This window comes from Vicugna pacos, chromosome 9, assembly GCF_048564905.1.
Source record: "Vicugna pacos chromosome 9, VicPac4, whole genome shotgun sequence".
NCBI classification, from domain to species: domain Eukaryota; kingdom Metazoa; phylum Chordata; class Mammalia; order Artiodactyla; family Camelidae; genus Vicugna; species Vicugna pacos.
In genome coordinates, this window is record NC_132995.1 from 62,881,115 (window position 1) to 62,903,101 (window position 21,987).

General features: G+C 52.4%; 1 protein-coding gene and 2 long non-coding RNA genes across 3 annotated transcripts; all 3 read right to left on the reverse strand.

Annotated features, from left to right (window-relative positions):
• Window positions 1-772: 772 nt before the first annotated feature.
• On the reverse strand, window positions 773-5,554 carry LOC140698522 (uncharacterized). The gene is made up of 2 exons (XR_012076334.1): window positions 5,407-5,554; window positions 773-996 (listed from the first exon to the last, which is right to left on the reverse strand). It is a non-coding gene; the product is annotated as an uncharacterized lncRNA (long non-coding RNA).
• A 9,107-nt stretch (window positions 5,555-14,661) lies between these two features.
• UBL4B (ubiquitin like 4B) lies at window positions 14,662-15,366 on the reverse strand. The gene has a single exon (XM_006197502.2). It carries the CDS (start codon window positions 15,229-15,231, stop codon window positions 14,662-14,664), a length of 570 nt encoding a protein of 189 aa, XP_006197564.2. The 5' UTR covers window positions 15,232-15,366.
• Window positions 15,367-16,142: 776 nt separating this feature from the next.
• LOC140698523 (uncharacterized) lies at window positions 16,143-19,853 on the reverse strand. Its single transcript, XR_012076335.1, has 3 exons — window positions 19,619-19,853; window positions 16,415-16,528; window positions 16,143-16,243 (listed from the first exon to the last, which is right to left on the reverse strand). It is a non-coding gene; the product is annotated as an uncharacterized lncRNA (long non-coding RNA).
• Between the last annotated feature and the right edge of the window lie 2,134 nt (window positions 19,854-21,987).

Genomic DNA, 21,987 nt, shown 5'->3' on the forward strand with positions numbered 1-21,987 from the left:
GGGATTCCAAGAAGGCAGTTGGAGACGTCTGGAGCAGAAGATGAGGGGGTTGGGAGTGGGAAGAAATAGGGAGGTGAGAGATGAAATGGAGAGGGCAGGGGTCTGAATCACATAGAACTTGAATGTCAGGCTAAAAATCTCAGCTTTTACTTTAAAGGTAACGGAGAACCAGAGAAAAATTTTAAGCATGGGAGGAGAGTTGCCAGATTTAGCAAATACCAGACATCTATTTAAATTTAAACTGGGCATCCTGTATTTTATCTGGCAACCCTGCATGGAGTGACAGAGAAAGCCCTTTGGCCGCTGAGTAAAGAATGTACTGGAGGGAACACAGCTGGAAGCACAAAGACCACTGAGGGGGTTGTTATATTCCAGGTGATAATTACAAAAGCTAATATTTGTTGAACGCTAGTTTTTGCCAGGCACTGTTCTAAGTATTTTATGTATATAAATTCATTTAATTCTCAAAACAAGTTGCAGTATCTAGTATCATTCCCATTCTACAGGTAAGGTGACGGTGGCACAGAGAGGTTAAGTAACTTGTCCAGGTCACACAGCTAGTTAGTGGCAGAACTGGGGTTGGAGTCCAAAGCCCACATGCTTAACCACTCTGATATATTGCCCAATCCCCACCCCTGAACACAGTTTCTGACTGTCACCTGGGCCCTGCGGTGGGAAGTGGACTAAGTCAGAAACTGCTTTGAAGCCTCAGTCCCTGGGGTGGGGATTGGGATACTGTGACTGGCAGAGAAATGAGAAGAAGGCTCAGGAATCGAGTTGTATCACAGTTACACTCACATTTTCAGATCATTCGATACTTTTCAAAGCAGGAAGAAGGGCTTATAAGAAAAAGAACTAGCATCTCTTCAGCATCAAAGACCAGGCAGGGTGCACAGCAGAAGGTATTTAGGAGGCACGGCCAGCAGGGAACGGTGGCCAACTGAATGTCTTGGTTGCTGTCAGCCAAGAACAGTCTCTCTTGCCAGTTTTCTCCAGCTGTAAAAAGAGAACAATGTCCACAGCAAAGTCGTTTTGAGGATTAAATGAGGTAAAGAAACGGGAAAGCCACGCGCCTTGCAGTGCAGTCTGTGATTGTGCTCTTATTCCATTCCTCTGCCTCTGCCTCTCTCCCTCGCCCTTTCCCTCATCCTCCACCTTCCTCTCTCCCCAACTCCGCCCTCCCGTTTTCTCATCTTTCCTCCCCTCCTTTTAGGCCTTGGGATCGAGCCTGTTCCAGGGAGTGTCTGCAGATGAGCAGCCTAGAAACAAACGTGCAGCCTCACATCTCGGCCACCCTGCCTCGCACCTCTGGCCTCTGGCTCTCCACCTGCCTGCCACCCTGTCCCCATGCGCACACGCACACACACACACACACACACACCCCCCATACAGGACAGACCAACACATAGGGACCCTCCATGTTCCCAAAACTGCCGCCTCCTGAGGCCCCAGGGAGCCCCACTTGAAGTTTTCCAGGAAGCGCCCCCTGGAGGTGGCAGTGGTGACAGCAGAAACAGCAGGAGAGACCCGAGGGGATGGGGAGGCTCTGGCTAGGACAGCCTGGAAATGTACAAAGCCAATCTCTAGGGACCAAGCGAGAGACTGATGTCAAACCAAGGCTGAAAATATAGTCTGGAAAGTCACACGGCACCGTGAAAAATGAGCCGTTCTCCTCAGCCAGAGACATGGGCTGTGGGGAAGCAACATAAATCTCGGCTCTTTAGAGGCTCCAGACAGCAGGGGCTGCTAGCCTCCAGCATGCTTGCTGAGAGATCTTGGGGGTCCTCATCCCATTCAGGGACCAGGGCACCTGCAACCACCCTCATCCTGAGAGCAGCCAGTGCCCTGAGAACTGAGGGCCTCCGAGAGGGGACTAGCGGGTGGTCCTGGACCCCCTCCCTAACACCCACCCCTGCCCGGGGCATCTCTGGCTAAGCCATAGTGTGGTGGGGGACACACCCTCCCAAACTACACCCAGAGTGTGCAGAGAGCAAGAGCCAGTGCCTCGGTGTGGGAGTCAGGGTCCCTGATGGCACTAAGCTCTGACGAGCAGCTGGTGGGGGGTTCCAGCCTTCCCATCCCATGTTCTCCACCCACTTACCCTCACAAGTACTTAGGAGTTGCCCCTTTAATGCAGGAGAAACTCAGTTCCAGAGCTGTTGGGTGGCTGGTGTCCATCCTACAGGCTGTCCGGGTCAGGGAGGGCCCTGGGGTCCTCTCCAGTGTGAGGTTCTCAGAGACCAGATTTGCACTGCTCTCCGATGCCCAAGCACCTCCCTCAGACTGATGTGAAGGGAACGGAGGAGCCCTGGGCCGTGAGGACTGGCCAGGGGATTGGGGCTTTCTGGGACAACCAGCAACAGGCCTTCAGGGCCAGCGATGTCAAAGGCAGTCAAAGGCAGACATCCCTGCCCTCACCAGTCTTCACTCTCCATGAACTCCCAATTATGAAAGCAGCCCCAGGGAAAGAGATGGGGGTTCCCTACCGAAGCCACCGAGGTTAAACTTTCACCACTCCATGGCAATGGAGTTGAAAGAGAATCTGAGCTGTTTTAAGAAAATAAAGAAAAGTTGATCTCACCCTCGAGGTGGAGATTAAGATTTTTACCTTCTACACACTTTCATATCACTGTGTCTGGTTCCCTCTTCTGGTCTGCCCCTCCAACCTCTCTTTTTAACACCCCGGCTCCGGTGTTGTCCGCTTTCCCAGTGCTGCCATCTCACTCCCCACCCCCAGCACCATGACCGTGCTCTCTCCTCCCAGCTTCTCCACACACAGGCCTCTTCACACTACATCTTAGTGTGTCACACACCTGTCAGTCCCCTCCTGCAGGGCTCCTTCAGGGCAAAGAGGTGCCTGGGTCATCGCTGCAAACTTCAGAGTTCAGCTCAATCCAGCCAGAGGGAGGGCTTGGCTCATGTTCATGGAATCTACCCAAACATGGGTCATTTGTACGCCAGCCTCAGAAAGACCCTGAAAAGTCAGCAAAGAGCTGGAGCCCTGGGCTAGGAGGTGGAGGTGTAGTCAGACTGCCCTCCTCTGGGCACCTGTCTACAAAGCCCTGGACTTCAGGGCTCTGACAGTCGTGGGTGGGACTAGGTGGGTAGCAGGGTGCAGCTAAGGATGAGCCTTTTTACCTAGACAGTCAAGTGGAAGGTCAAGCCTCAGAGCAATAGAGATATTTGTATGAAAACCTAAGTCAGTGTATATCGCTCAGCACAAAGTTCCGTTCTTGCTCCCCACTTTACTTGGGGTGAAAACTGAAGTCCTTAGCATAACCCAAAAGCCCTGTGTGATCTGGTGCCCATTAACTCTTAACCTATCTCATGCTACACCCTGCCTCTTTCCTGTTCCAGCCACAGCAGGCCTCCTTGAACACCTACCTCAGGACCTTTGCACCTGCTTTTTCCCATAGCCCAAGTGTCACCTCTAGGGAAACCTTCCCTGACCAGCCTATTTGAAACTACACACACACACACACACACACACACACACAATCATCTTCCCTGTACCTCTTCCCTGCTTTATTTTTCTCCTTATCATTTATCACTAACCGATACCTATGTATTTTGTTTTTTCATTTATTACTTCTCTCCCACACTAAAATGGAGGCTCAATCAGAGCAGGAATTTTTATCTGTTTGATGTTCATTATTCTAGTTGATTCACACTCCTCCCTTTAATAACCCATAACTTAAAATACTGAGATATAAAGGTAGCTACTATTAAGACATCTTATGTTAAATGATGAGAATAAGAGAGAGAAAAAGCCCCAAAATATTTGCTTAATGGAAATGTATATATAAACATATTCATAAGCAAATCCAGCCCTTGTTTCTACAACTGGCCAGAGCAGTATTTATAATTCCCTTCTTCCACTGAACAGTCTTTGTTCCCTTTGCCTTCAGTAAGTATCTCAATCAGTGGTCATCCTTGCAGGGTGGGGGCAAGGAGTTTTGAACACACAGTAGGCCCTCAAATGATATTTATTGAGTCAGGCAGGAAGAGGCTGGTCTACACATATCATAGGAAGTAGAAAGGAGCTCGTGTTTGGTTTGTGTAGACAGCAGAAATAAATAAACCTACTGTAAAAGTTATACTCACAAGATAACTGTGCAACTTAAACACTCAGAGCAGGGAATATTCTCTTGTCGGTTTTTATTTCCCAGGGTGCCAAGACACACAAACAGAGAGCTGTCACTCTGGCTGATGGTGAGGATCTCCCTGCCTCAGTTTCCCCGTATCAGTGGAGGGCTCCCTCAGGCTGGATGGGTGGGTGGGCTTAGGTGCTGAGAGGTTGTGTTCAGAGGAAGGCGGAAGGAAGGCAGTCCCTTGTGCCCCTGTGCTCCGCCCTCTGGCTGGCATTTTCCAGTGCCATAACCGGTGCCTCTAACAAGGCCCTGGGGACCCTGGGGGACTGCCACCAGGGTTTCTGCTGGTGCCCTCAGAGTTCTCCACTCTGCCTGCAGTCCCAGAGCACCCACCCTGGCAGCAGCTTCTCCTGAAGGCTGTGAGCCTGAGTATTGCTCCCGACAACCAGGTCCAGGCAGGCAAGCCAACTCCAAACCACAGCTTTCAGAAGGTCCAGCATTAGCCCTTACCTGGCCGCGGGCCCCAGAGAGACACCTGGGCTAGGCGCTCCGTGAGGGCAGGAGAAGATCTGATCATCCACTATTAGATCCCCATCCCCAGCACTGGGACCTAGCTGTAGTTACAAAGGCAGCTAGCAAGATGGGCAGTGCAGCTGGTGGGGGTGGGTGCTGAGAGGGCCCCTGAGGACCAGCCAGGTCTCACTTCTGCCACCTATTGGCTGAATGATTCATCACTTGAATTCTTTGAGCCTCCATTGTGATTCCTTATCCGAAAGGTGAGAATAGCAATGCCTTTCTCGCCAACTGTTTAAAGGTTGTGATGTGACCCTGTGTGTACTGCCGAGCCGGGGGCTGGCAGGACTGCCACAAAAGCCACAGAAGCACAGGCAGAGGCAGCGCTCCCTTGCCACACCTGTGTGACACCCTGGGTGCTGCTTCCATGGGGGCCTCTTCCACCAAACACACCTCCCCACTCGCTCGGCAAAGCCTCCTGCTGTGCTGTGTGCCAGCAGGACCATCCTGTATCAACCAGTGAATCAGAACCAGTAGGAGATTCCTGTGGGTTTATTACAAGGAACTGGCTTATGTGAGTGTGGGGCCTGGTAAGCAGGTCCAAGGTCTATGGGGCAGGCAGGAAGGGAAGATCGCAGGCGGGCTGAAACCCACAGGCACCAGCCAAAGCTGTTGGCCACAGGCCTAGGTCCCTCACAGGGGAGGCCGAAGCCTTCTCTTAAAGGGCTTCCGACAGGCTGAGCCAGGCCCATGCAGGATAATCTCCATAATTTAAAGTCAACTGATTAGGGACTTTAATCACCTGTGCAAAATCCCTTTACAGCAGCACGTGGGTTACTGCTTGATTGAGTAACTGGGAGATGGGGAGTGTCAATTCCCAAATAGCTGCTACCTCCTTTCTGTTCTCCAAGTCCAGGAGAGACTGGGATTCAAGCCAAGCCAGGTCACCATGAAGCCATCACATACCCCACTGGCTTAAATCTGCATAAAGACACACTAGTCACACTTCTTGTTGATGTAACAGTCACAGCTTACAAAGCACCTGGGAGTTCCATTGTCTTACATAATCCCCATGACAGCTCTCTGAAGGGTATTTAATGACTTGACTTTACTGGTGACTTACCAAATGTCACACACAGCTGCTAAATGGCAGGGCTGGGACTTGAGCTTTTGTGGACCTGATTCATCCACTCCTCTCCAGAGTGACTGTGTTAAGGAGAGGGAGGAGAGAAGAGCTAGGGGTTCAGACTGTATTTGAGAAAAGGCCAAAAGGACAGAGACTCAGGTTTTGAAGACAATCTTTGTCTAAATTTTGGCTTTGCTGGGACCCATCCTGGCTGATAACAAGATAAGGTGTCATGAAGACGGGATGATTTTACTCTCCTGAATAAGATGCTCAAAAGGTGCCATTTCTTTCCTCCGATGAAATTTAATCTGCACCAAGCCTCCATTTTACCAGTCCAGAGAGGAATTCAGTTTGCTGTTATGGGAGCTCCCTTGCCCACTCTCCATCAGAGGCGAGCAAAGGCCCTGGGGTCTCCCACGTGGCAGCACATTCAGGGAAGGGCCCACTGGTCCCTGAGTGCACTGTCCACATAGATACGCCCACTGACCAGTCCTCATTTGGTCTCTGCTGAGAGTCAACCTTCTCAACTGCAGCCCTCGTCCTCAAGCCCTGCCACCTTTGTGGAGTGCCACAGTGAAGGGTGGCCCCTCCCAGCTGCCTTGGAGCCCATCCTTTCCCCTTTAGCATGTTTTCCTCCAAACTTCCTTTCCACTACCTTCTCCTTCCTACAAGACAATCCAGCATAATCCCCTCAATGAACCTACATTTTTACAAAACAAAAGCCAGGAAACGGTAAAAGTGATCTAGCTGACAACCAGCCTGCCATTTTCAACCCTCCTCGCACCCCTCTCCAAACAGCAGCAGCAATGACAAAGCTTACTGACCATTTACTGTATACTAATCACCTCACTTGCGTTCATTCATTGAATCTAAAGTAGATGCAATTATTATTAGCCACTTTTACATAGGATGAAAACAGAGGGCTGAAGTCACATGTCCAAGGTCAGCCCAGCTCACAGGCAGCTCCCAGCATTCGGACTGCAGTCACCTGTGTTCTCACCATCGCTATGTGCCACCTCCCACCCAAACAGGTATAAGGCAAGGTGGCACAAAGGCCAGCCTGTGATCTTGGGATGGAGGAAGGACTATTAGCTACAAATGCAAATTCAAGTCACAAACTAAAATTGCGATACATCTTCCCATACTGGCAGGTGAGGAGTAGGGAAGGGGAGTAAAAGATTCAGATGTTGATCTGCTATCTACCAGATCCTTGACTTCCCCTCTTTGAATGTCAATCCCCTCCATTATAAAATGAGGATGGTGATCCCAACCGTCCAGGCTTGATGAGAGAACCAAAAGAGAAAGAGTGCGTGCAGGCTCTTTGTAAACTCTGAATCCTGTAGGTGTTTCACTTTAAGGGTGTAGGGCAGAACGTCTGTCTCACCAACACCTGGGCCAAAACAAAACCAGCCCAGTGCCAAGGTTAAGCCACTGTGCTGGGAGTTAGGGGACCAAGCCAGAAATTCCCTTAGAGACCTAGACAAGAGAGTTTGCTTTCCTGTGCTAAAGATGCTGGAAAGAACAAAACTACATTTCCCAGACTCCTTTGCAGCTAGGGCCCACGTGTGACCAAGTTCCACCAAGAAAATTCCTACCTGAGACTTGGAGGGGTGGAGGAAGGGAGGTGTGGTGGTAGAAAGAAGTGTGAGGCAGCAGGTGGGGGGAGATGAAGCCTCCGGGGTGAGCTGCAGGAGGTTTCCAGTGCCTCCTTCCTATGGAGAGAGCGACAGAGCAGTGTCTCACCAGATCAGGGAGTTCTCCTGGCTCTGCGATGTCTTGGCTCTCTCCAAGATTCTATGAACTACCTAATATCCTCTAATAAATTCCTTTCTGCTTAAATCAGCCAGAGTGGAATTCCTTCTCCCAGATGGGTATTAGAAGAGATTCTAAGCAAGAAACCCTCAAGGATATGAGAATCTGGGACTGGTTTCCAAATGAGCAAGTTGCATTTCCAGACAGCAGAGAGCTGGTTAGCATCAGAACACGGGATTTTCGTGCTAGATGACACATCGTGATGAAACAGCTACTGCTGTCACCCTGAGGTCTCCACAATAAGGTGTCTGTGGGAGGCAAGGCTTCAGTAACTTAGCTGCTGAAGTAAACCTTTAAAATAAACTTTTATCATGAAAGATTTCAAACAAACACAAAAATAGAGTAGTACGATCAGCCGTCACACACCCAGTTTCTACCGTCATCTCTCATCATTCTGTCACTCTGGAAACATCTTCTGTCCCAATTCACTGGATTGTTCTGGAGCAAATCTAATGTAACATTCCATCCAGAAGTACTTCAGTGTGCTTCTCTAAAAGGTGATTTTAAAAAATATAACCACAATAATATATCTCACTTTTTAAAAAGTTAGCACTAATTCCTTAATACTATCAAACATCCAGTCAGTATTATTTGCCCATTGTTTTGCCTTGTTTTTCTAACTGTTTGTTCAAATCTAGATCCAAATAGCCCCTTACACTGCAATAAGTTGACACATCTCATAAGTTTCTTTTAATATATAGATTTCCCTCCCTCTTTCACCTTCTCTTTATTTTTTCCTTCCTATTGAAGGAATTGGGTCATTTGTTCAGTGAAATTTCCCATACACCAACCCCGTCTAGATTGTTGGAAAGTTAAAATCTGCATTTCTAAGACCCTCTTTCAACTAAGGTTTCATCACAACCTGGCTTCTCCTAGGCAGAGCACCCACACATGACTTGTAGGTGGAAGTGAGCCAAGTGAGAGGTGGCTCTTCAGGATGGGGCTGGAGGCATCAGAGTCCCCAGGGCACCCATGGTGGGGACCCTGGATTCTCATTCCAAGTGGCAGGTGGGGTGGCAATCTGGGTGTCCCTCTTGCCTGCAATGCTCCCAGCTAAGTGTCCAAGCCTGGTCCCTGGGCCCTCCCAGAGACCTTGTAGACCACCCTGCTCCATGCAATAAATCCCTGTAGGTGTGAACTGGTCAGAGGGCATTCTGTTGCCTGCAGTAGACATCAGTGTTGGGGGTAGGCATAAAATAACCCTTAATTCTGCACAGTTTAGAGTTTACAAAACACTTTCACATACATCATGTCATTGGGTACTCTTAACTACCCCCACAAGGAGGGCATTGAACAGACGAGCCCGCTGAGGGTCAGACCAAGCAGCAGAAGTCCCCTGGTTAAGGAGCCCCTCAGGACTCCACCCCAAGCCTTCAGATTCCAGATCTCTCTTCTCTCTCACTGTCCACCCCCACTCCTCACGGCTGCCAGACTCACAGTACAGACAAGGGGAGGCTGGTGCTAAGATGGCTCCAGGAAATAAGGCAGCACAGACAGATGCAGAGGTTGGAGAAGGACCCTTCACCTTGTGTGAGATGAATGTGCATTCTCCGCAAACATCTCTGCCCAGTGATGTCAGCAGCGGGGCCACTTCGACAAAGTCTTGGGGTCTGAGCGCCCCGACCCTCCGCTCCTTTCAGCCTGGCTGTGTTGGAGGGAGGAACAGCAGCAGTCAGGAAAGGCAGCCATCCAAGCTAGAGCCCTCTCTGTCGCCCCAATTCTGTCACCAAAGCCTCTTCAGAGTCCCTGTTCGTGTGTGTGTGTGTGTGTGTGTGTGTGTGTGTGTGTGTGTAAGGGGGGTGCACTTAGAGTGGTCAGGGAAATAAAGTGGAAGGCGGCTCAGGGGACCCTGAGAATACTTCAGCTTTCTCCAATACACGGTCATTCAAGTTTAAGTAACAGCAGTGGCCTGAGGTTGTCTGGCTGAGAGGAGGGGCCGGTGGAGGGCGGGCTCTGAGGGCCTCCCGCCTGCCCTTTCTGATGGGCAGTGGCTTTGATCCTGGGGTCTGAGGCTCACAAATAATGTCCCGGGCTCGGGTGCCCTGGGACTTCTCCAAGGGCGGCTGGCTGACAAGGCCGACTCAGCCAGGCCTCGTGGGCAGGCCTGGCCCCACTGCAGTTGGCCATGAAGGGTTTATGGCCGGCGACCGACAGTAGTTACCTCAGATTTATCGCCCTTCTACAAGGGCAGAGGGAGCCGCTAAAGGCTGCCAGGGAGCCCTTAAATCACTGTGATGGGAAATGCTGTCAGAGGCAGCAGAGGGCAGGGAGGTGGGAGCCATCCTGGGGACTTGGGTTTCCTGCTGGCTCCTTGGGTTACAGTCCTTTCCAGAAGGGGATTTATAGCCCTGGAGCTCAGAGGAGCTAAGGAGCTCCCAGGGCGAGGGAGACCAGAGGAAACACAGGAGCTAAGCCAAGAGCATGAGGGCACTGGGTGCAGCTGAGTCAGCCTGGGCAGAGGTGTGAGAGGAAGGGCAGGGACCTAGCACCAACCTCCTGGCCGAAGTGCCGTGAGAGGCGGCCGACGGCCCACTGCCTTGGCCAACACTGCCTGGTCCCCCCTTCCTGGCAGCACGTCCATCTGTGATCAAGGCTGTTTGTGGCCACCCTGTGTGTGCAGATATCTGTGCCCTTTCTCTGGGTGTGTGTCTAGGGGTTTATATCTGCAAAAATGTGCATGCATGCAATGAGGCTATTTCCCATCCAGCACGGGGCTGGGGAGATGTGCCTATGAATTAGTATTGTACGTGTGCACAGGTAGGGAGGAGAGTGAGGACATAGCCAAAGGTAGTGGGTTCTGGGTCCTTGTTCACACCTGCCTACTGGATGAGTCGGCAAATAAGAAAGAGGACACTGCGAGGACAGGGAGAAGAGCTAGGAGGGTTTAACAGAAGGGCAACTACGAGTGAAGGGGATGGGAGGAAAGAGAAGGTGGGTGGGGGTGAGTGGAAAGAGATATAAAACTAGAGAGAGAAAGAGCTGAAAGGAAGTACCCAGATGTCCGCACAATGCAGCCAAATCCGCCCCAAACGTGGTCAGAGAGAACCGGAGAGAATGGGCAGAGAAAAGGTACAGGAAGAAAAGCAGAAAGGACGGGAGAGGAGAGAGGTGACCCAAGAGGGGAAGATTGGGCGAGGCGACTGGTGGGCACATCATCTGCTCCAGGGAGCCTGGGACCTGGGCAGTTTTCTTGCCTCAGCCGTCTGCACGAACAACAGCTGGCTCAGCAGCAGGACGTGAACGCAGCGCAGGCTGCCCTCCGGCCACTGCCCTGCCACAGACTGGCAGCCACCCAGACCCGGCTCACAGCCCAGAGAGAGTGATCCAGGCTGGGGCCGAGATGGGGAGCAAGCTTGCCACCTTGGAGAGTTCACACGGAAAAGGGAGTCTCTGTCCTCAGACATAACGTGAGTTGGCACTGACGTAAGTGTGCAGCACCCTTGCAAAGCCCAGCCGCCACCCAATACACAAATGTGTGCACATCCATCTCCATGTCCCTCCAGGTGTCCTTTGAGCACCCCTGTCCTAACTGCCTGAGGCATCACTTGAACATAGCTAAGTTGGTCCAGGCCACCTCTTCCTGCCGCCCTAGCAGTCCCTGGGCTTGGCTCTGCAAAGCCTTCCCTTTCTGTCCTTGCATTTACCATGTGGGATCTTCTGGCTGGGCTGCCTGGGCTGGGCTGTGTCAGCTGGGCTCCAGCAGCCTGAACCCCAAAAAGCCAGGTCTGGACCCAGATACTGCATGTGGCACAGAGCCTATAAGCTCCGTATTTCTGCAAACCTGGCTCTGCCACTATGGACCCAAACCTATGGGTGTGAGGAGTTGGGAGGATGTCTGTGTGTGTGTGGGTGTGCACCTTGGGTACTTCATGTGACTCTGGGTGTCAAGAGGCACTCAGCCAGATCAGAAGCTGGGTGTGCTGAGTCAAGTGACAGCTCTCCAGATGTGACATGTGGACCCCTAGGTGTCAGGAAAAGTCCCTCAGATTTCCTTCAGCTGCCCCTCTTTCCCATCCTTCACTGGGGTCTGGGCCTTTGAGAGATCCTCTCCCGCTGAATGTGGGCAGGATCTGACTTGATTCTAACTGTAACATCAGGCATCTAGAGTCTCTGAGCCCCTGGAACACTATAAGGTCCCTCCTTCTCCAACATCTGCAAGAATTTTCACTCTGACAGACCATTCCCTACCCCATCTTTCAGAGCTATGGGCAAAAACCATGCCTCAAGCTGCCAGCACAACCCCACATCTCAAGCCCAGACTGTGGCAGGACCTCTCCCAGCCCCTCCACTGTACCATGCAGCAAGGGACAGCAGGGGGCGTGCTTCTCTCTAAACCACGTTCTCAGGGAGACAGGGCTCCTTGTCTACCAACCTAAGTCCCTAGCACAAAGCCTGGCACATAGTAGGACCATCATCAATCTGTATTCATTGAAGAATATAGGACTTATGAAATAACACATGAACCAGGGTGCCGGGCCTGTTTCCATCAGAGACTGCTTCGCCAGAGGCCAGTGGACCGAGGGTGTTAGCCTACAGTGATACACAAAGGAGTTAGGAGGAGCAGCCAGGTTTCACTGTGGATAAGAACACAAATTTGGAAACCTGGATGCAGTGGCTGTCCTGAGATGCCTCCTGCCTGAGCAAAGTAGTTACCTGTAGGGACCTCTGTGTCCTTTCATGGTAGGAGAGAGGTGCTAAGTACAAACTACATGCCCAAGGCTGCAGTTAAAAAAGAGCGCCTTCCCCATTCCTACCACCCCTCAGGGGTGACAGCAGAGGAGAGAACAGGCAGCCTTCAGCTGGTTTGCTGGCACAGATTTAAATTCACCTTTGAAATAAGGTGAAACTGGGTCAGGGGAGGATCTCTGCAGCAGGCAGCCCAGGAGCTAGAGCTCTTCAGACAGAATAGGATTCTAACCCATCGCTGGAGTATGAGGGATTGCTCTGTTCCCAGTCTCCCAATAGTCCCTGCTACATGTCAGTTCACCCATTAGGGGACAAAGCCTGTCACCCCACGATAAGAAACACGGCATTGCGTAAAATATCCCTGGGAGCGGTAACAAAGGGAAGCGAGTTCTTGTTAATTTCCAAGTGGTGGGGCATCCTCTCCTGGGCTCAGCCTTTGTGGGAAGGGACGGGAGCAGGGGCCCCTTGGGAAGGATGGAGTCAGTAGTTCGGGGCAGTCACGGGCATGGAAGGGCAGGACAACTCTCTTTCCTCCCATTTTGGGTTGGAGTCATCCTCCCCTGCAGCACTGTGGACAAGCAGTGGAGGTGGCTGCTCTCAGCCAGCCCTGACTCTCCCACTAACTGGAGAGAAAACGAAGGCTTCCGCATCCCTCATGCCAGCTTCTCTCGACAAAAGGAATAAAACGGCCCACCTGTTTTTATCACTCACAGATTTCCCAGGAAATGGGCTATTAGTTCCCCTGGTGTAAAGATAATAGGCTCGTCCCTCCTGGTAAATGGCACTACCCCAGCACAGACACACTCGCAGAACCCTCAGGAGGTCTCTCCTGCAGAGGATGGAGGACTTGGGGGCAGGACCAGAGCCCAGACAGGAACCAGGGGGCTGGGGCTCCCCTACCTCCAACCACAGCCACCCCGAGCTGTATGCTCAGGGCCCTGGGAGAGGCCTCGGAGGCCCCAGTTTTCCTCTCCTCCTGGCTGGTGGGGCAAGGGATGTGGCATTGGTAAAGGAGATGGTCATTAGCTGGGACAGGAGGCAATGGCTATTAAGCAGGTTCATGGAGGCAGACACGCAGTTTCAGGGGTCTCTTCCTGCCATTGCCACTGACCCTACCCCAGAGCACATCACTCTCAATTGTACAGTTGCCACATCTGACCCTCATAAACACCTATGCAAGAGTGGGTGAGCAGATACTATTATAATGTGCCCCAATTAATAGGATGCAGGGACCCACAGGCCAAAGAAAGGATGCTTCCCAGGGAACCAAGCCCTCTTCTTCTAGACTGTGCCTTCATCCCCTTCTTTCTTTCTCTATCACCTAGGATAGATCGACTGCAGTAACAGAACTTCTGGGATTTTAGGAGACCGGGCTCTTGGGGCGCTCCTGGCCCCCCTCACACACGGGCAGTGGGGGCTCCTCAGCACCTTGGCAAGGGCCCCTCTCTCACACTGAGAACAGAGAAGAGGGCCTGTAGTCTGTGGGGACTGGCCCCTCCACTCTGAGCCCAGGACCCCGCAATGTGCAGCTGGCACCCGGGCATTTAGTCTCACAGGCTGAAATCCGGTTTTATGTTGCTGCTTTACTTGTCCCACTTATGCCCTCTCTCTCCATCCAGGCTGCATGCTCTGTCAAGGCAAGGATCCCGGCTGATACCATTTTTGCTCCCAGGGAGCCTGGGCAGTGCTGGGCAGGAAGTAGGGGCTCAGTGAGACCTGGTGGTTGATGGTACTTGGGGCAGGGGGTGGGCACATCTCTGTTCATGCTGGTCATGTGAGTGTGTGATGTGTGATGCCCTTTCTGCCTAAGCCTCAGCTTCCTGCTCTTCCCAGTCTGTGTGTGTCTCCCTGAGAGCTCCAGGCCTGGCACACAGTAGGTGTTCCCCTCAACTCCTACATCTGCTGTCCCTGTCCCTTAAGCTGTGGAAGCATAGCAGGTAGACAGCAGAGACAGCCTCACCCAGAGGACAAGGGCCAGCTACCTGGCCTTCCTCTCCCCTTGGCTATCAGGGGTCTGGGGGTAGGCACCATGGGGTGGAAGAATTGAACTCACATCATTTGTTCCCCTGGAGAAAGAGGGTCTGTCTACAGCCATGGAGACTCCAAGCTAGGAGGTGTGCTGACAGCCTGGGCGTGTGCAGGCAAAGCTGCGCATCCCAGGAGGCAGTGCGCAGGCTTTGCTGCCCCTTTCGGGCTGCCCATGCGGTGATCAGAGCCCTTCTAGGGGATGGGGATGGAATCATTCTGTGTTTCAGAGGGGAAACCACAGGCCCAAGAGAGGACAGAGGGGTCCAAAGTCCCTCCAGCTGCTTTGAAATTTCAAAAAGGGGTGAAGATGCATCGACATCAGCAGAAACTATTGCAGAGCCACCAGGGAACACTTAAGGATGAGGCCAGACGAATCTGAGTGTGCAAATGAGTAGGATGGCCGGTTTACTGATCAGCCTTCTCCTCCTCCTCCTCCTCCTCCTCCTCCTCCTCCTCCTCCTCCTCCTCCTCCTCCCCCTCCTCCTCCTCCTCCTCCTGTCTCGGGGGCTCTGAGGCCTCAGCCTCAGGCTCCCTCTCCCCAGTGGGCTCTGCTGGCAGCTCCCTGGTCAGGAGATACTGTGCCAGCTGCTCCAGGGCCTCCAGGCTTATCTTCTGCAGGTGCTCCTTGTGCTCCTGCCTCAGCAGTTGCAGCACTGCCTTGGCGTCCTGGGGCCCAAAGTGTCTGGCGAGGACCTGGCCCAGATGTTGCCACAGGGGCTGGAACTGGAGGGCCTCCTCGGGTGCCGTCTTCTCCAGGGGCCGCATGATGACGTTGATGGAAGCATTGGGCCCGATGCAGTAGTCGGAGAGACGCTTGTCATCCGCCAGGAGCTGGCCGCGGAAGAGCAGGTGCTGCTGCTCCTCAGGCACCTGCAGCCGCTCTGACACCAGCTTCTTCAGCATGGCCACGCTCTCTTGCCCTGACACCTTCAGGCTGCATCTCCGCCCAAGGAGCAGCTTGACTGTGAGGAACATCAGGCCGAGAGCAGAATCAGGAGGGATCCATGCTCCGGCGGCTGCCCTCAGGGTTAAGGGCTCTGCAGGAGGAAGTGGCTTCTCCCTATCAATGGAGGGCGGTGGCCCAGGAGGCCAAGCGCTGGCCCAGGAGGGCAGCCATTGGCTAATGTGTGGTGATGTAACAATGCTGCCTGCCCCAGGCCCGTTCCCAGAGCAGAACTTCAGGGAACCTAGAGGGGCATTGTGAACACAGACCGTCCTTCCTCTGTGAGAGGAGAAAGGAGGGATGAAGAGGAGAAAGGGAGGGCCAGGAAAGAAAACACAGGACTGGGAGAAAGGAGAGCAGGAGACGGAACAGGAGGGCCCAAAGGACAGGGTGGCAGAAGGAAACATGTCCACATTGTCTCATTCAGCACTGCGTACTGGGTGTCCTCTGCTAGGATCCAGCCCCAGGGAGAAATCGTGTCACAGTTGATACTTTAGATAGCTGATAGATGGAGCTTCCAGTCTAGAGAGCCGGCTAACATTTATCTCTTGGCTGTTTTCTCACGGACTGATGCGCTGCCAGCCAATCAGCTGCGCCTTCCCCGCCTCCCTCCTCCTTTTCCCTCCCCCTCTTCCCTCCCCAACCAAAGGAGCCTTATTATTATTTCTTTCTTTTTTTAATATATATATTTTTCATCTCTTTTATTTTTATTATTGGCTCTTTTGGGGGCAGGATTGAGGGAGGTAATTAGGTTTATTCATTTATTTACTAATGGAGGTACAGGGGATTGAACCCAGGGCTTCAAGCATGCTAAGCACTCACTCTACCACTGAGCTATACCCCCCACCCCGCCCTTATCATTTCTGTTCTTCCTCAGAAACGGCTCCAAAATCTGCCCCTCCTCTGCACCTCCACTGATTCCCCACCCAGTTCAGACACTCACCTTCCTCCAGCCTCGGGCTTGTGGCTCAGAACTCACAGCTCATCTGCTCCTCCCAGTCCTGCCCCCTTGGGGCCATTCATGCTGCAGCCAAAGGGGTCTTCCTAAACCAAAATGATATCAAGTCACTCCTCTGAGTGACATCATCCAGTTTCATCCTTTTGCATTTGGAATCAAAACCAGCTGCTCAGCATGGCATCCAAGGGCATTACGACCTGGCCCTGCTTCCACCCAGCTTTCCCCACTTCACCATCCTCCACTCCAGCCACACCTACCCGCCTTTTTCTTTACTTGCTTGTTTCATTTGAACTCTTCGAATCATCCTTTAAAATGTAGGGCAAAAACCACCTCTTCTGGTGCAGCCATTATGGAAAACAGTCTGGAGGTTCCTTAAAAGACAAAATAGAGTTACCACATGATCCAGCAAATCCCACTCCTGGGTATATATCCAGAGAAAACTCTTAACTCAAAAAGGTACGTGCACCCCAATGTTCATAGCAGCACTATTTATAATAGGCAAGGCATGGAAGCAACCTAAATGTCCATCAAGAGATGGCTGCATAAAGAATATGGGGTGTGTACACCATAAAATATTACTCAGCCATAAAAAAGAATGAACTAATGCCATTTGCAGCAATATGGATGGACCTAGAGATTATCATGCAAAATGAAGTAAGTTAGACAAAGACAAATATCACATGATATCATTTATATGTGGAATCTAAAAAAAATGATACAAATGAACTTACAAAGAAGTTCAACTACAAAGAAGTAACAAATAAGAAATAGACTCACGGACACAGAAAACAAACTTATGGTTACCAACGAGGAAAGAGGGGGAGGGATAAATTAGGAGTTTGGCATTAACATATACACACTACTATATATAAAATAGATAAACAACAAGGACCTACTGTATAACACAGGGAACTATATTCAATATCTTATAATAGCCTACAATGGAAAAGAATCTAAAAAAGAACGGTTGGAAACCTCTCCCCTCCTCCATGAAGCCTTCCCTGCTTTCCCCAGTCCTGGGTAGAGGTAATCCCACCTCCTTCTGTGTAATCATTACTCCCCTTGATACCTGGGTTGATGCACCTACATGTGTCTGTTTCTCCCTCACTGACTCTCAGAGGCCGGGAATGGGTCTTATCTGTCTTTGTATCCCCTGCCTCCAGCACACAGAGCCTGGCACACAGAAGGCCTCGTAGGCATGTTTGCTGAATAAAGAAGATAAAATTTTGACATGCTGAGCCATGCAGGAGGAGGCAGGGTCATGTACGGCAGGCTGGGGCAGGATATGAACCTGTTGGCAGCCTCTCCTTCGCCCCCACCTCTCCCCTAGAGGGATGACAATCCAAAATTACATTTAAAAAAATCAGAAAGTGATTCCAGTCTTTACCAATGGATCTTCTATATATCCTTTAAATAGCCAACTCCCTTGGTGCATCTGAAATAAGATAAATTTGCAAAAGTTTATGTAGTGTTCGGGGAGGGGAGGGGCTGTGTACTTCGTGATGGCAGGGCGCACAAGGAGCTGAGCGTGCTGAGGGAGCGCAGGGTGGATGAGGTTTCTCAGGGACCATCTGGGAGTTCCCAGCATCTGGTGGGGAGGACTATGTGGTGAGCAAACCATGGGATAGACAAGATTGGCGGGGGTGGAGAGGGGGTGGAGAGGGGGTGATGCCCTGAGTAGAGCTAATCTAGGAAGGCTTCCTGGGGGCTGAAGTTTGAGTCATCTTCTGCAGGAGATGAAAGGAAGGTGAAATGGGGAGGGGAGTGGCCTGCAATCTCTCTCCCAGACTATGGGACATCTGAGGAAAGAGGCAGGGGCCAGAGTTCCATGCATGGAGGAAGAGAACCAGACACCTGCCTCCAGCGGACTCATCTGCCTGTGACAGTGGCAGCTACTGGGGGAGATGTATTGGGCCTGGGTTTCTAGAAGCACATGAGAGCCACAGCTCAGGCTCCATCTCCCCAAGGCCAGTGGTCACTTGCAGGCAGGTGCCTCTGTGACAGGGACTTGGAGGGCCACAGCTGCTGGGTCACACTTTCCAAATCAGCTCCCTGGGCTAAAGAGTCCCAGTGTCCTACTGGGCCATGAAGACAGAAGCTTCGGAATTGGCAATGTCCCTGGAAGCTGAGAGGTGGTCACCACTGACCCCTGCCTCTGTGCCTGGAACCCCCATTGCCCTCCCCAAGGGGGACAGTGGAGGCACCTTGCTGGGCCCCCAAATCATATTTGGAGCTTGGAAATTTCAGAATTTTCCCCATGTAATTGCCTGTCTTCATTATGCAATTAGCATGAGAAAATGTAGTTGTGTAATCAGAGCATGCACTCAGACGACAACTGCCATAATTACAGGGGCAGATTAGCAGGAATGAGTGGGTTCAGTGACTGGAGGGAAAGGAACAAATGTGTACAGGGAGAACACTGGTCAGTGGTGGGTCCGAACCCCTCCTGTGAACAACTATAAATGCAATTGTGTCACTGGGAAACCAGCACAAAGCCTGCAGGAGGGAAGAGGGAGTCGGGGGAGGGTGCTTTGGGACAGATCTGTGAACACTTTTGTGTCCAGAACCCTTGGCATTACTCCTGGACATTGGTACACTAAGGGCGTGAACTCTGTAGGATACAAGTCAAATGTCCAGCTGCCAGCCTGGGGCTGCTCTGAGCAGCCTGCTCCTTGAGTCTCATTTGCTTCCCCTGTCAAATGCCTCCCCTCCCTGGCAGGGTGGCTATGAAGGCCACAAGAGGCAGGTCACGCCCCAGGACCTAGCACAGTGTTTGACCTATGAAGGCACAGTGTGTATTTTACATAAACTTGTAAACATGCGCTCTGTCAACCCCAAATGTCGAGGAATACCTCATCGCACCTAGATATGTGCCCAGGTGTGATTCCCCACGGGCTGGGGTGAGCTCTCCCGCTTGCATGAGTAGGCAGGCAAAGCAGCCCTCTGCAGACCTAGCAGGCCAAGGGGAGGAAGGGGCCCGGAGATGCTGGCTGACAGCTACAGGTGGGGCGCTCTGGCTTTGGCTAGGCTACAGCCACTGCCCTGGGGATGCACAAAAGGCTCATGAAAAAGGTCTGTTATGCTTCTGCCCACCTCACTCCTCAGGCAAGTTATCAAGTTATTATTGCACTTTAATAATGTCACACAGGCTTTCCAGGGGAGGGGGCGGGGGTGGAGGACTGGGAGATGCTGAGAAATGGGGATGGAGACAAAGCCAGGAGAAGAAAGGCAGATGGAGCCACAGAAAGAGTGGAGAGGGGAGGGGGATGGAGAACAAGGAAGCTGAGCACAGGAGATACTTAGAAAGGGGAGTTGTCCAGAGGGAGGAGAGGAGGGGAGCGGGGAGGGCGGCAGAAACAGAACGAAGACGGCACAAAAGGACACTTGTGCCAGGAAGGAAAGAGGGGGAGAAGAAGAAACAGGAAGGAATTGTTACAGCAAAAAAAAAGGACAATAAATACCTCTGCAAGCCCCCTTGAGAGAGAACAGCGTCCTTCTCCCCCTCTCCTTATAGTCTGGAAATGGTTCACGAGAAAACTTTGGCAGAGAAAGTGGAGTCCCGGCAGCTGTTCATCAACCAGGCACGGAGGGCCTCAAGTCGTGGTTCCAGCACCCCGGCCTCCTCCACTCCCCAGTTCAGCACCTCCTGAGCATGCATAGTGGCGGCGCTGCAAGGCCTGCAGGAGAGAGGCAAGTCCCCAGACGCAGCCGGGCGGCCAGGGCTGCCCTCAGGCCCACATCGTGCTGCTTGAGACCCCGCTCAGCCTGTGCCTCCCACCACCTGTCACCAGGGACCCCCTGCCCCTTTGAAGGGGGTCCCTCAGAGCTGCTCTGTGCAGGCCCGGCGCACAGTAGGGGTTTGCCCCTCACCCACTGGCTGGCACTCGTTGTCTCAGCAGCTGCACTGAAGTGGGTCTTTGCTGCTCCGACACAGTTTAAGGGGCTAAGACTGAGGCAGATAGGCAGGCAGGGAAAGGGAGCTGGAGCGGGAGGGCAGAAGGTGGCAGGGTCTCAGGAGCCCTGGGGAACCGGGCTGCAGTCCAGGCCCTGCCCTCTCTGACTGTGGGTTCCCCACTCTGGCTCCACGCCTCAGTTCTTGCATCCAGCAACCTAGGTCCTGCCCTGCACTGCTGGCCTGCAGCCCCGGAGAAGTCACACTGGCTGGGAGCCACTCAGAAGCCCAGCCCATAGCACTCACATCTCCTGGAAAACCTTGTGGGGTGGCAGCCTGTGATGACCACTAGATGTCACTGGTGACCTCCCTGGCCAGCTCCAGCATCACTAACCAAGCAGGACCTGGGCACACCAGACTGGGCCGGGATCCAGAGCCTTATTCGGAGATGAGTGCCCTCCTCTGGCAGACTGCCAGGCATCCGCACTGTCTCCCGCCCTCACAGGTCATGCTCTGAGGAGCCATGCTCTGGGCACAGACATCAGTGCTCACCCTGAGCTGGGTGCTGGGCTAGGTGCTGAGGCAGGGAGAGAGGATAGTAAGACACATCCCTGTGTGGGGGGAACACATACACATAAACCTGTCATGTTAGCACTGTGCATAAACTCGACCATGGCGGGGAGGGAACTTCCAACGTCAACAGGAAGTGGGGCCAGGTCAGGGAAACTTCATCAGGGAGGGGTCTTGTTGGGTCTGAAGAGCAAGAGCTTCCTCCAGGAAAAAGGCAAGAAGGGCATCCTGGTGGAGGACCCAGCACGCACAAGTCCACGTGGAAGAGTGTGGGATGCAGTGTAGCTGGGCTGTGGAGAGGGCGGGGTGGGCAGGAGGTGGGAGATGGGGCAGGATAACCAGTCAGGGGCCAGTCACCTTCACACATGCGTTCTTCCCTGCGGCCAAAACCTCTCTGACTTATGCACATCACATCCTAAATCCCTGCAGCGCACACAGGGCTCTCTTGCACACATGCACACACACGCACGCACTCTCTCTCTCCTTGCCAACCTAAGCTGGCATGAGCAAAGGGGCTTTCTTTCTCGCACCATCTTTGCACTCCATCAGGGCTGTAGGAACGCCCACCCAGTGCTGCTGCCAAGAGGTCTTCCCTAGTGGGTCCTGGTGGAGATGCTGCCTGTGGTGTGGCTGGTGGCCCATCATCTCAGTTGGGGGCGTTTCAACCGTGATCCACACAGGGCAACCTCTCAGCCCATCTGCATCCAGGCCATGTGATTTCAGATGATAAAAAATAATCTACTTCAGATTGTAGTCATGATATTGGACATTCATTTAGAAGACCTAAATATGCCCTGAACTTTGGAGTAGTGGTATTATAAACTCTCAAAGACGGATTCCGAAAGATGACTCCTCAGAGCAGGGACCATGAGCGCTGGGAGTGAGGGGAGGCTCAGCTGCTCGGAGCCAGGGCTGGTTATTCATGCTGCATCCACACCTGCGTTCCACAAACGTTCCTCACACACTAAGTGTGTGCCAGACGTTTGCGCCAGACTGTGGCGAGTAATCTCTGCTCTGCAAATTTACGGAGAGCAAGAGGTAGGGCTCAGGCTGGACTCAGACTTGGCAGGGGCAGGAGGTGGACCAGAAGGGTAGGTAAAAGTGAGGGAAGGAGTTTTCTTCTATCCTAGAAAAACGGACAGGCATGAGGCTCTGGGAAGAAAGCTCAGGCAGACAGCTCGTGGATGTCCACCAGGGCAGCACAGAGGGGTGAACTGCTGCCTGACGTGCCAGGCTGGGTGGAGCGTCATGGGGCAGATTCTGCTTCCATTAGGACTGATGCTCTGAATGGCATCATGAGTCCTCCAGTTCCTGAGGACTATTTCTCCCTTACTTTCCTTATAATGTGCTTCCTAAAAAAAAAATAAT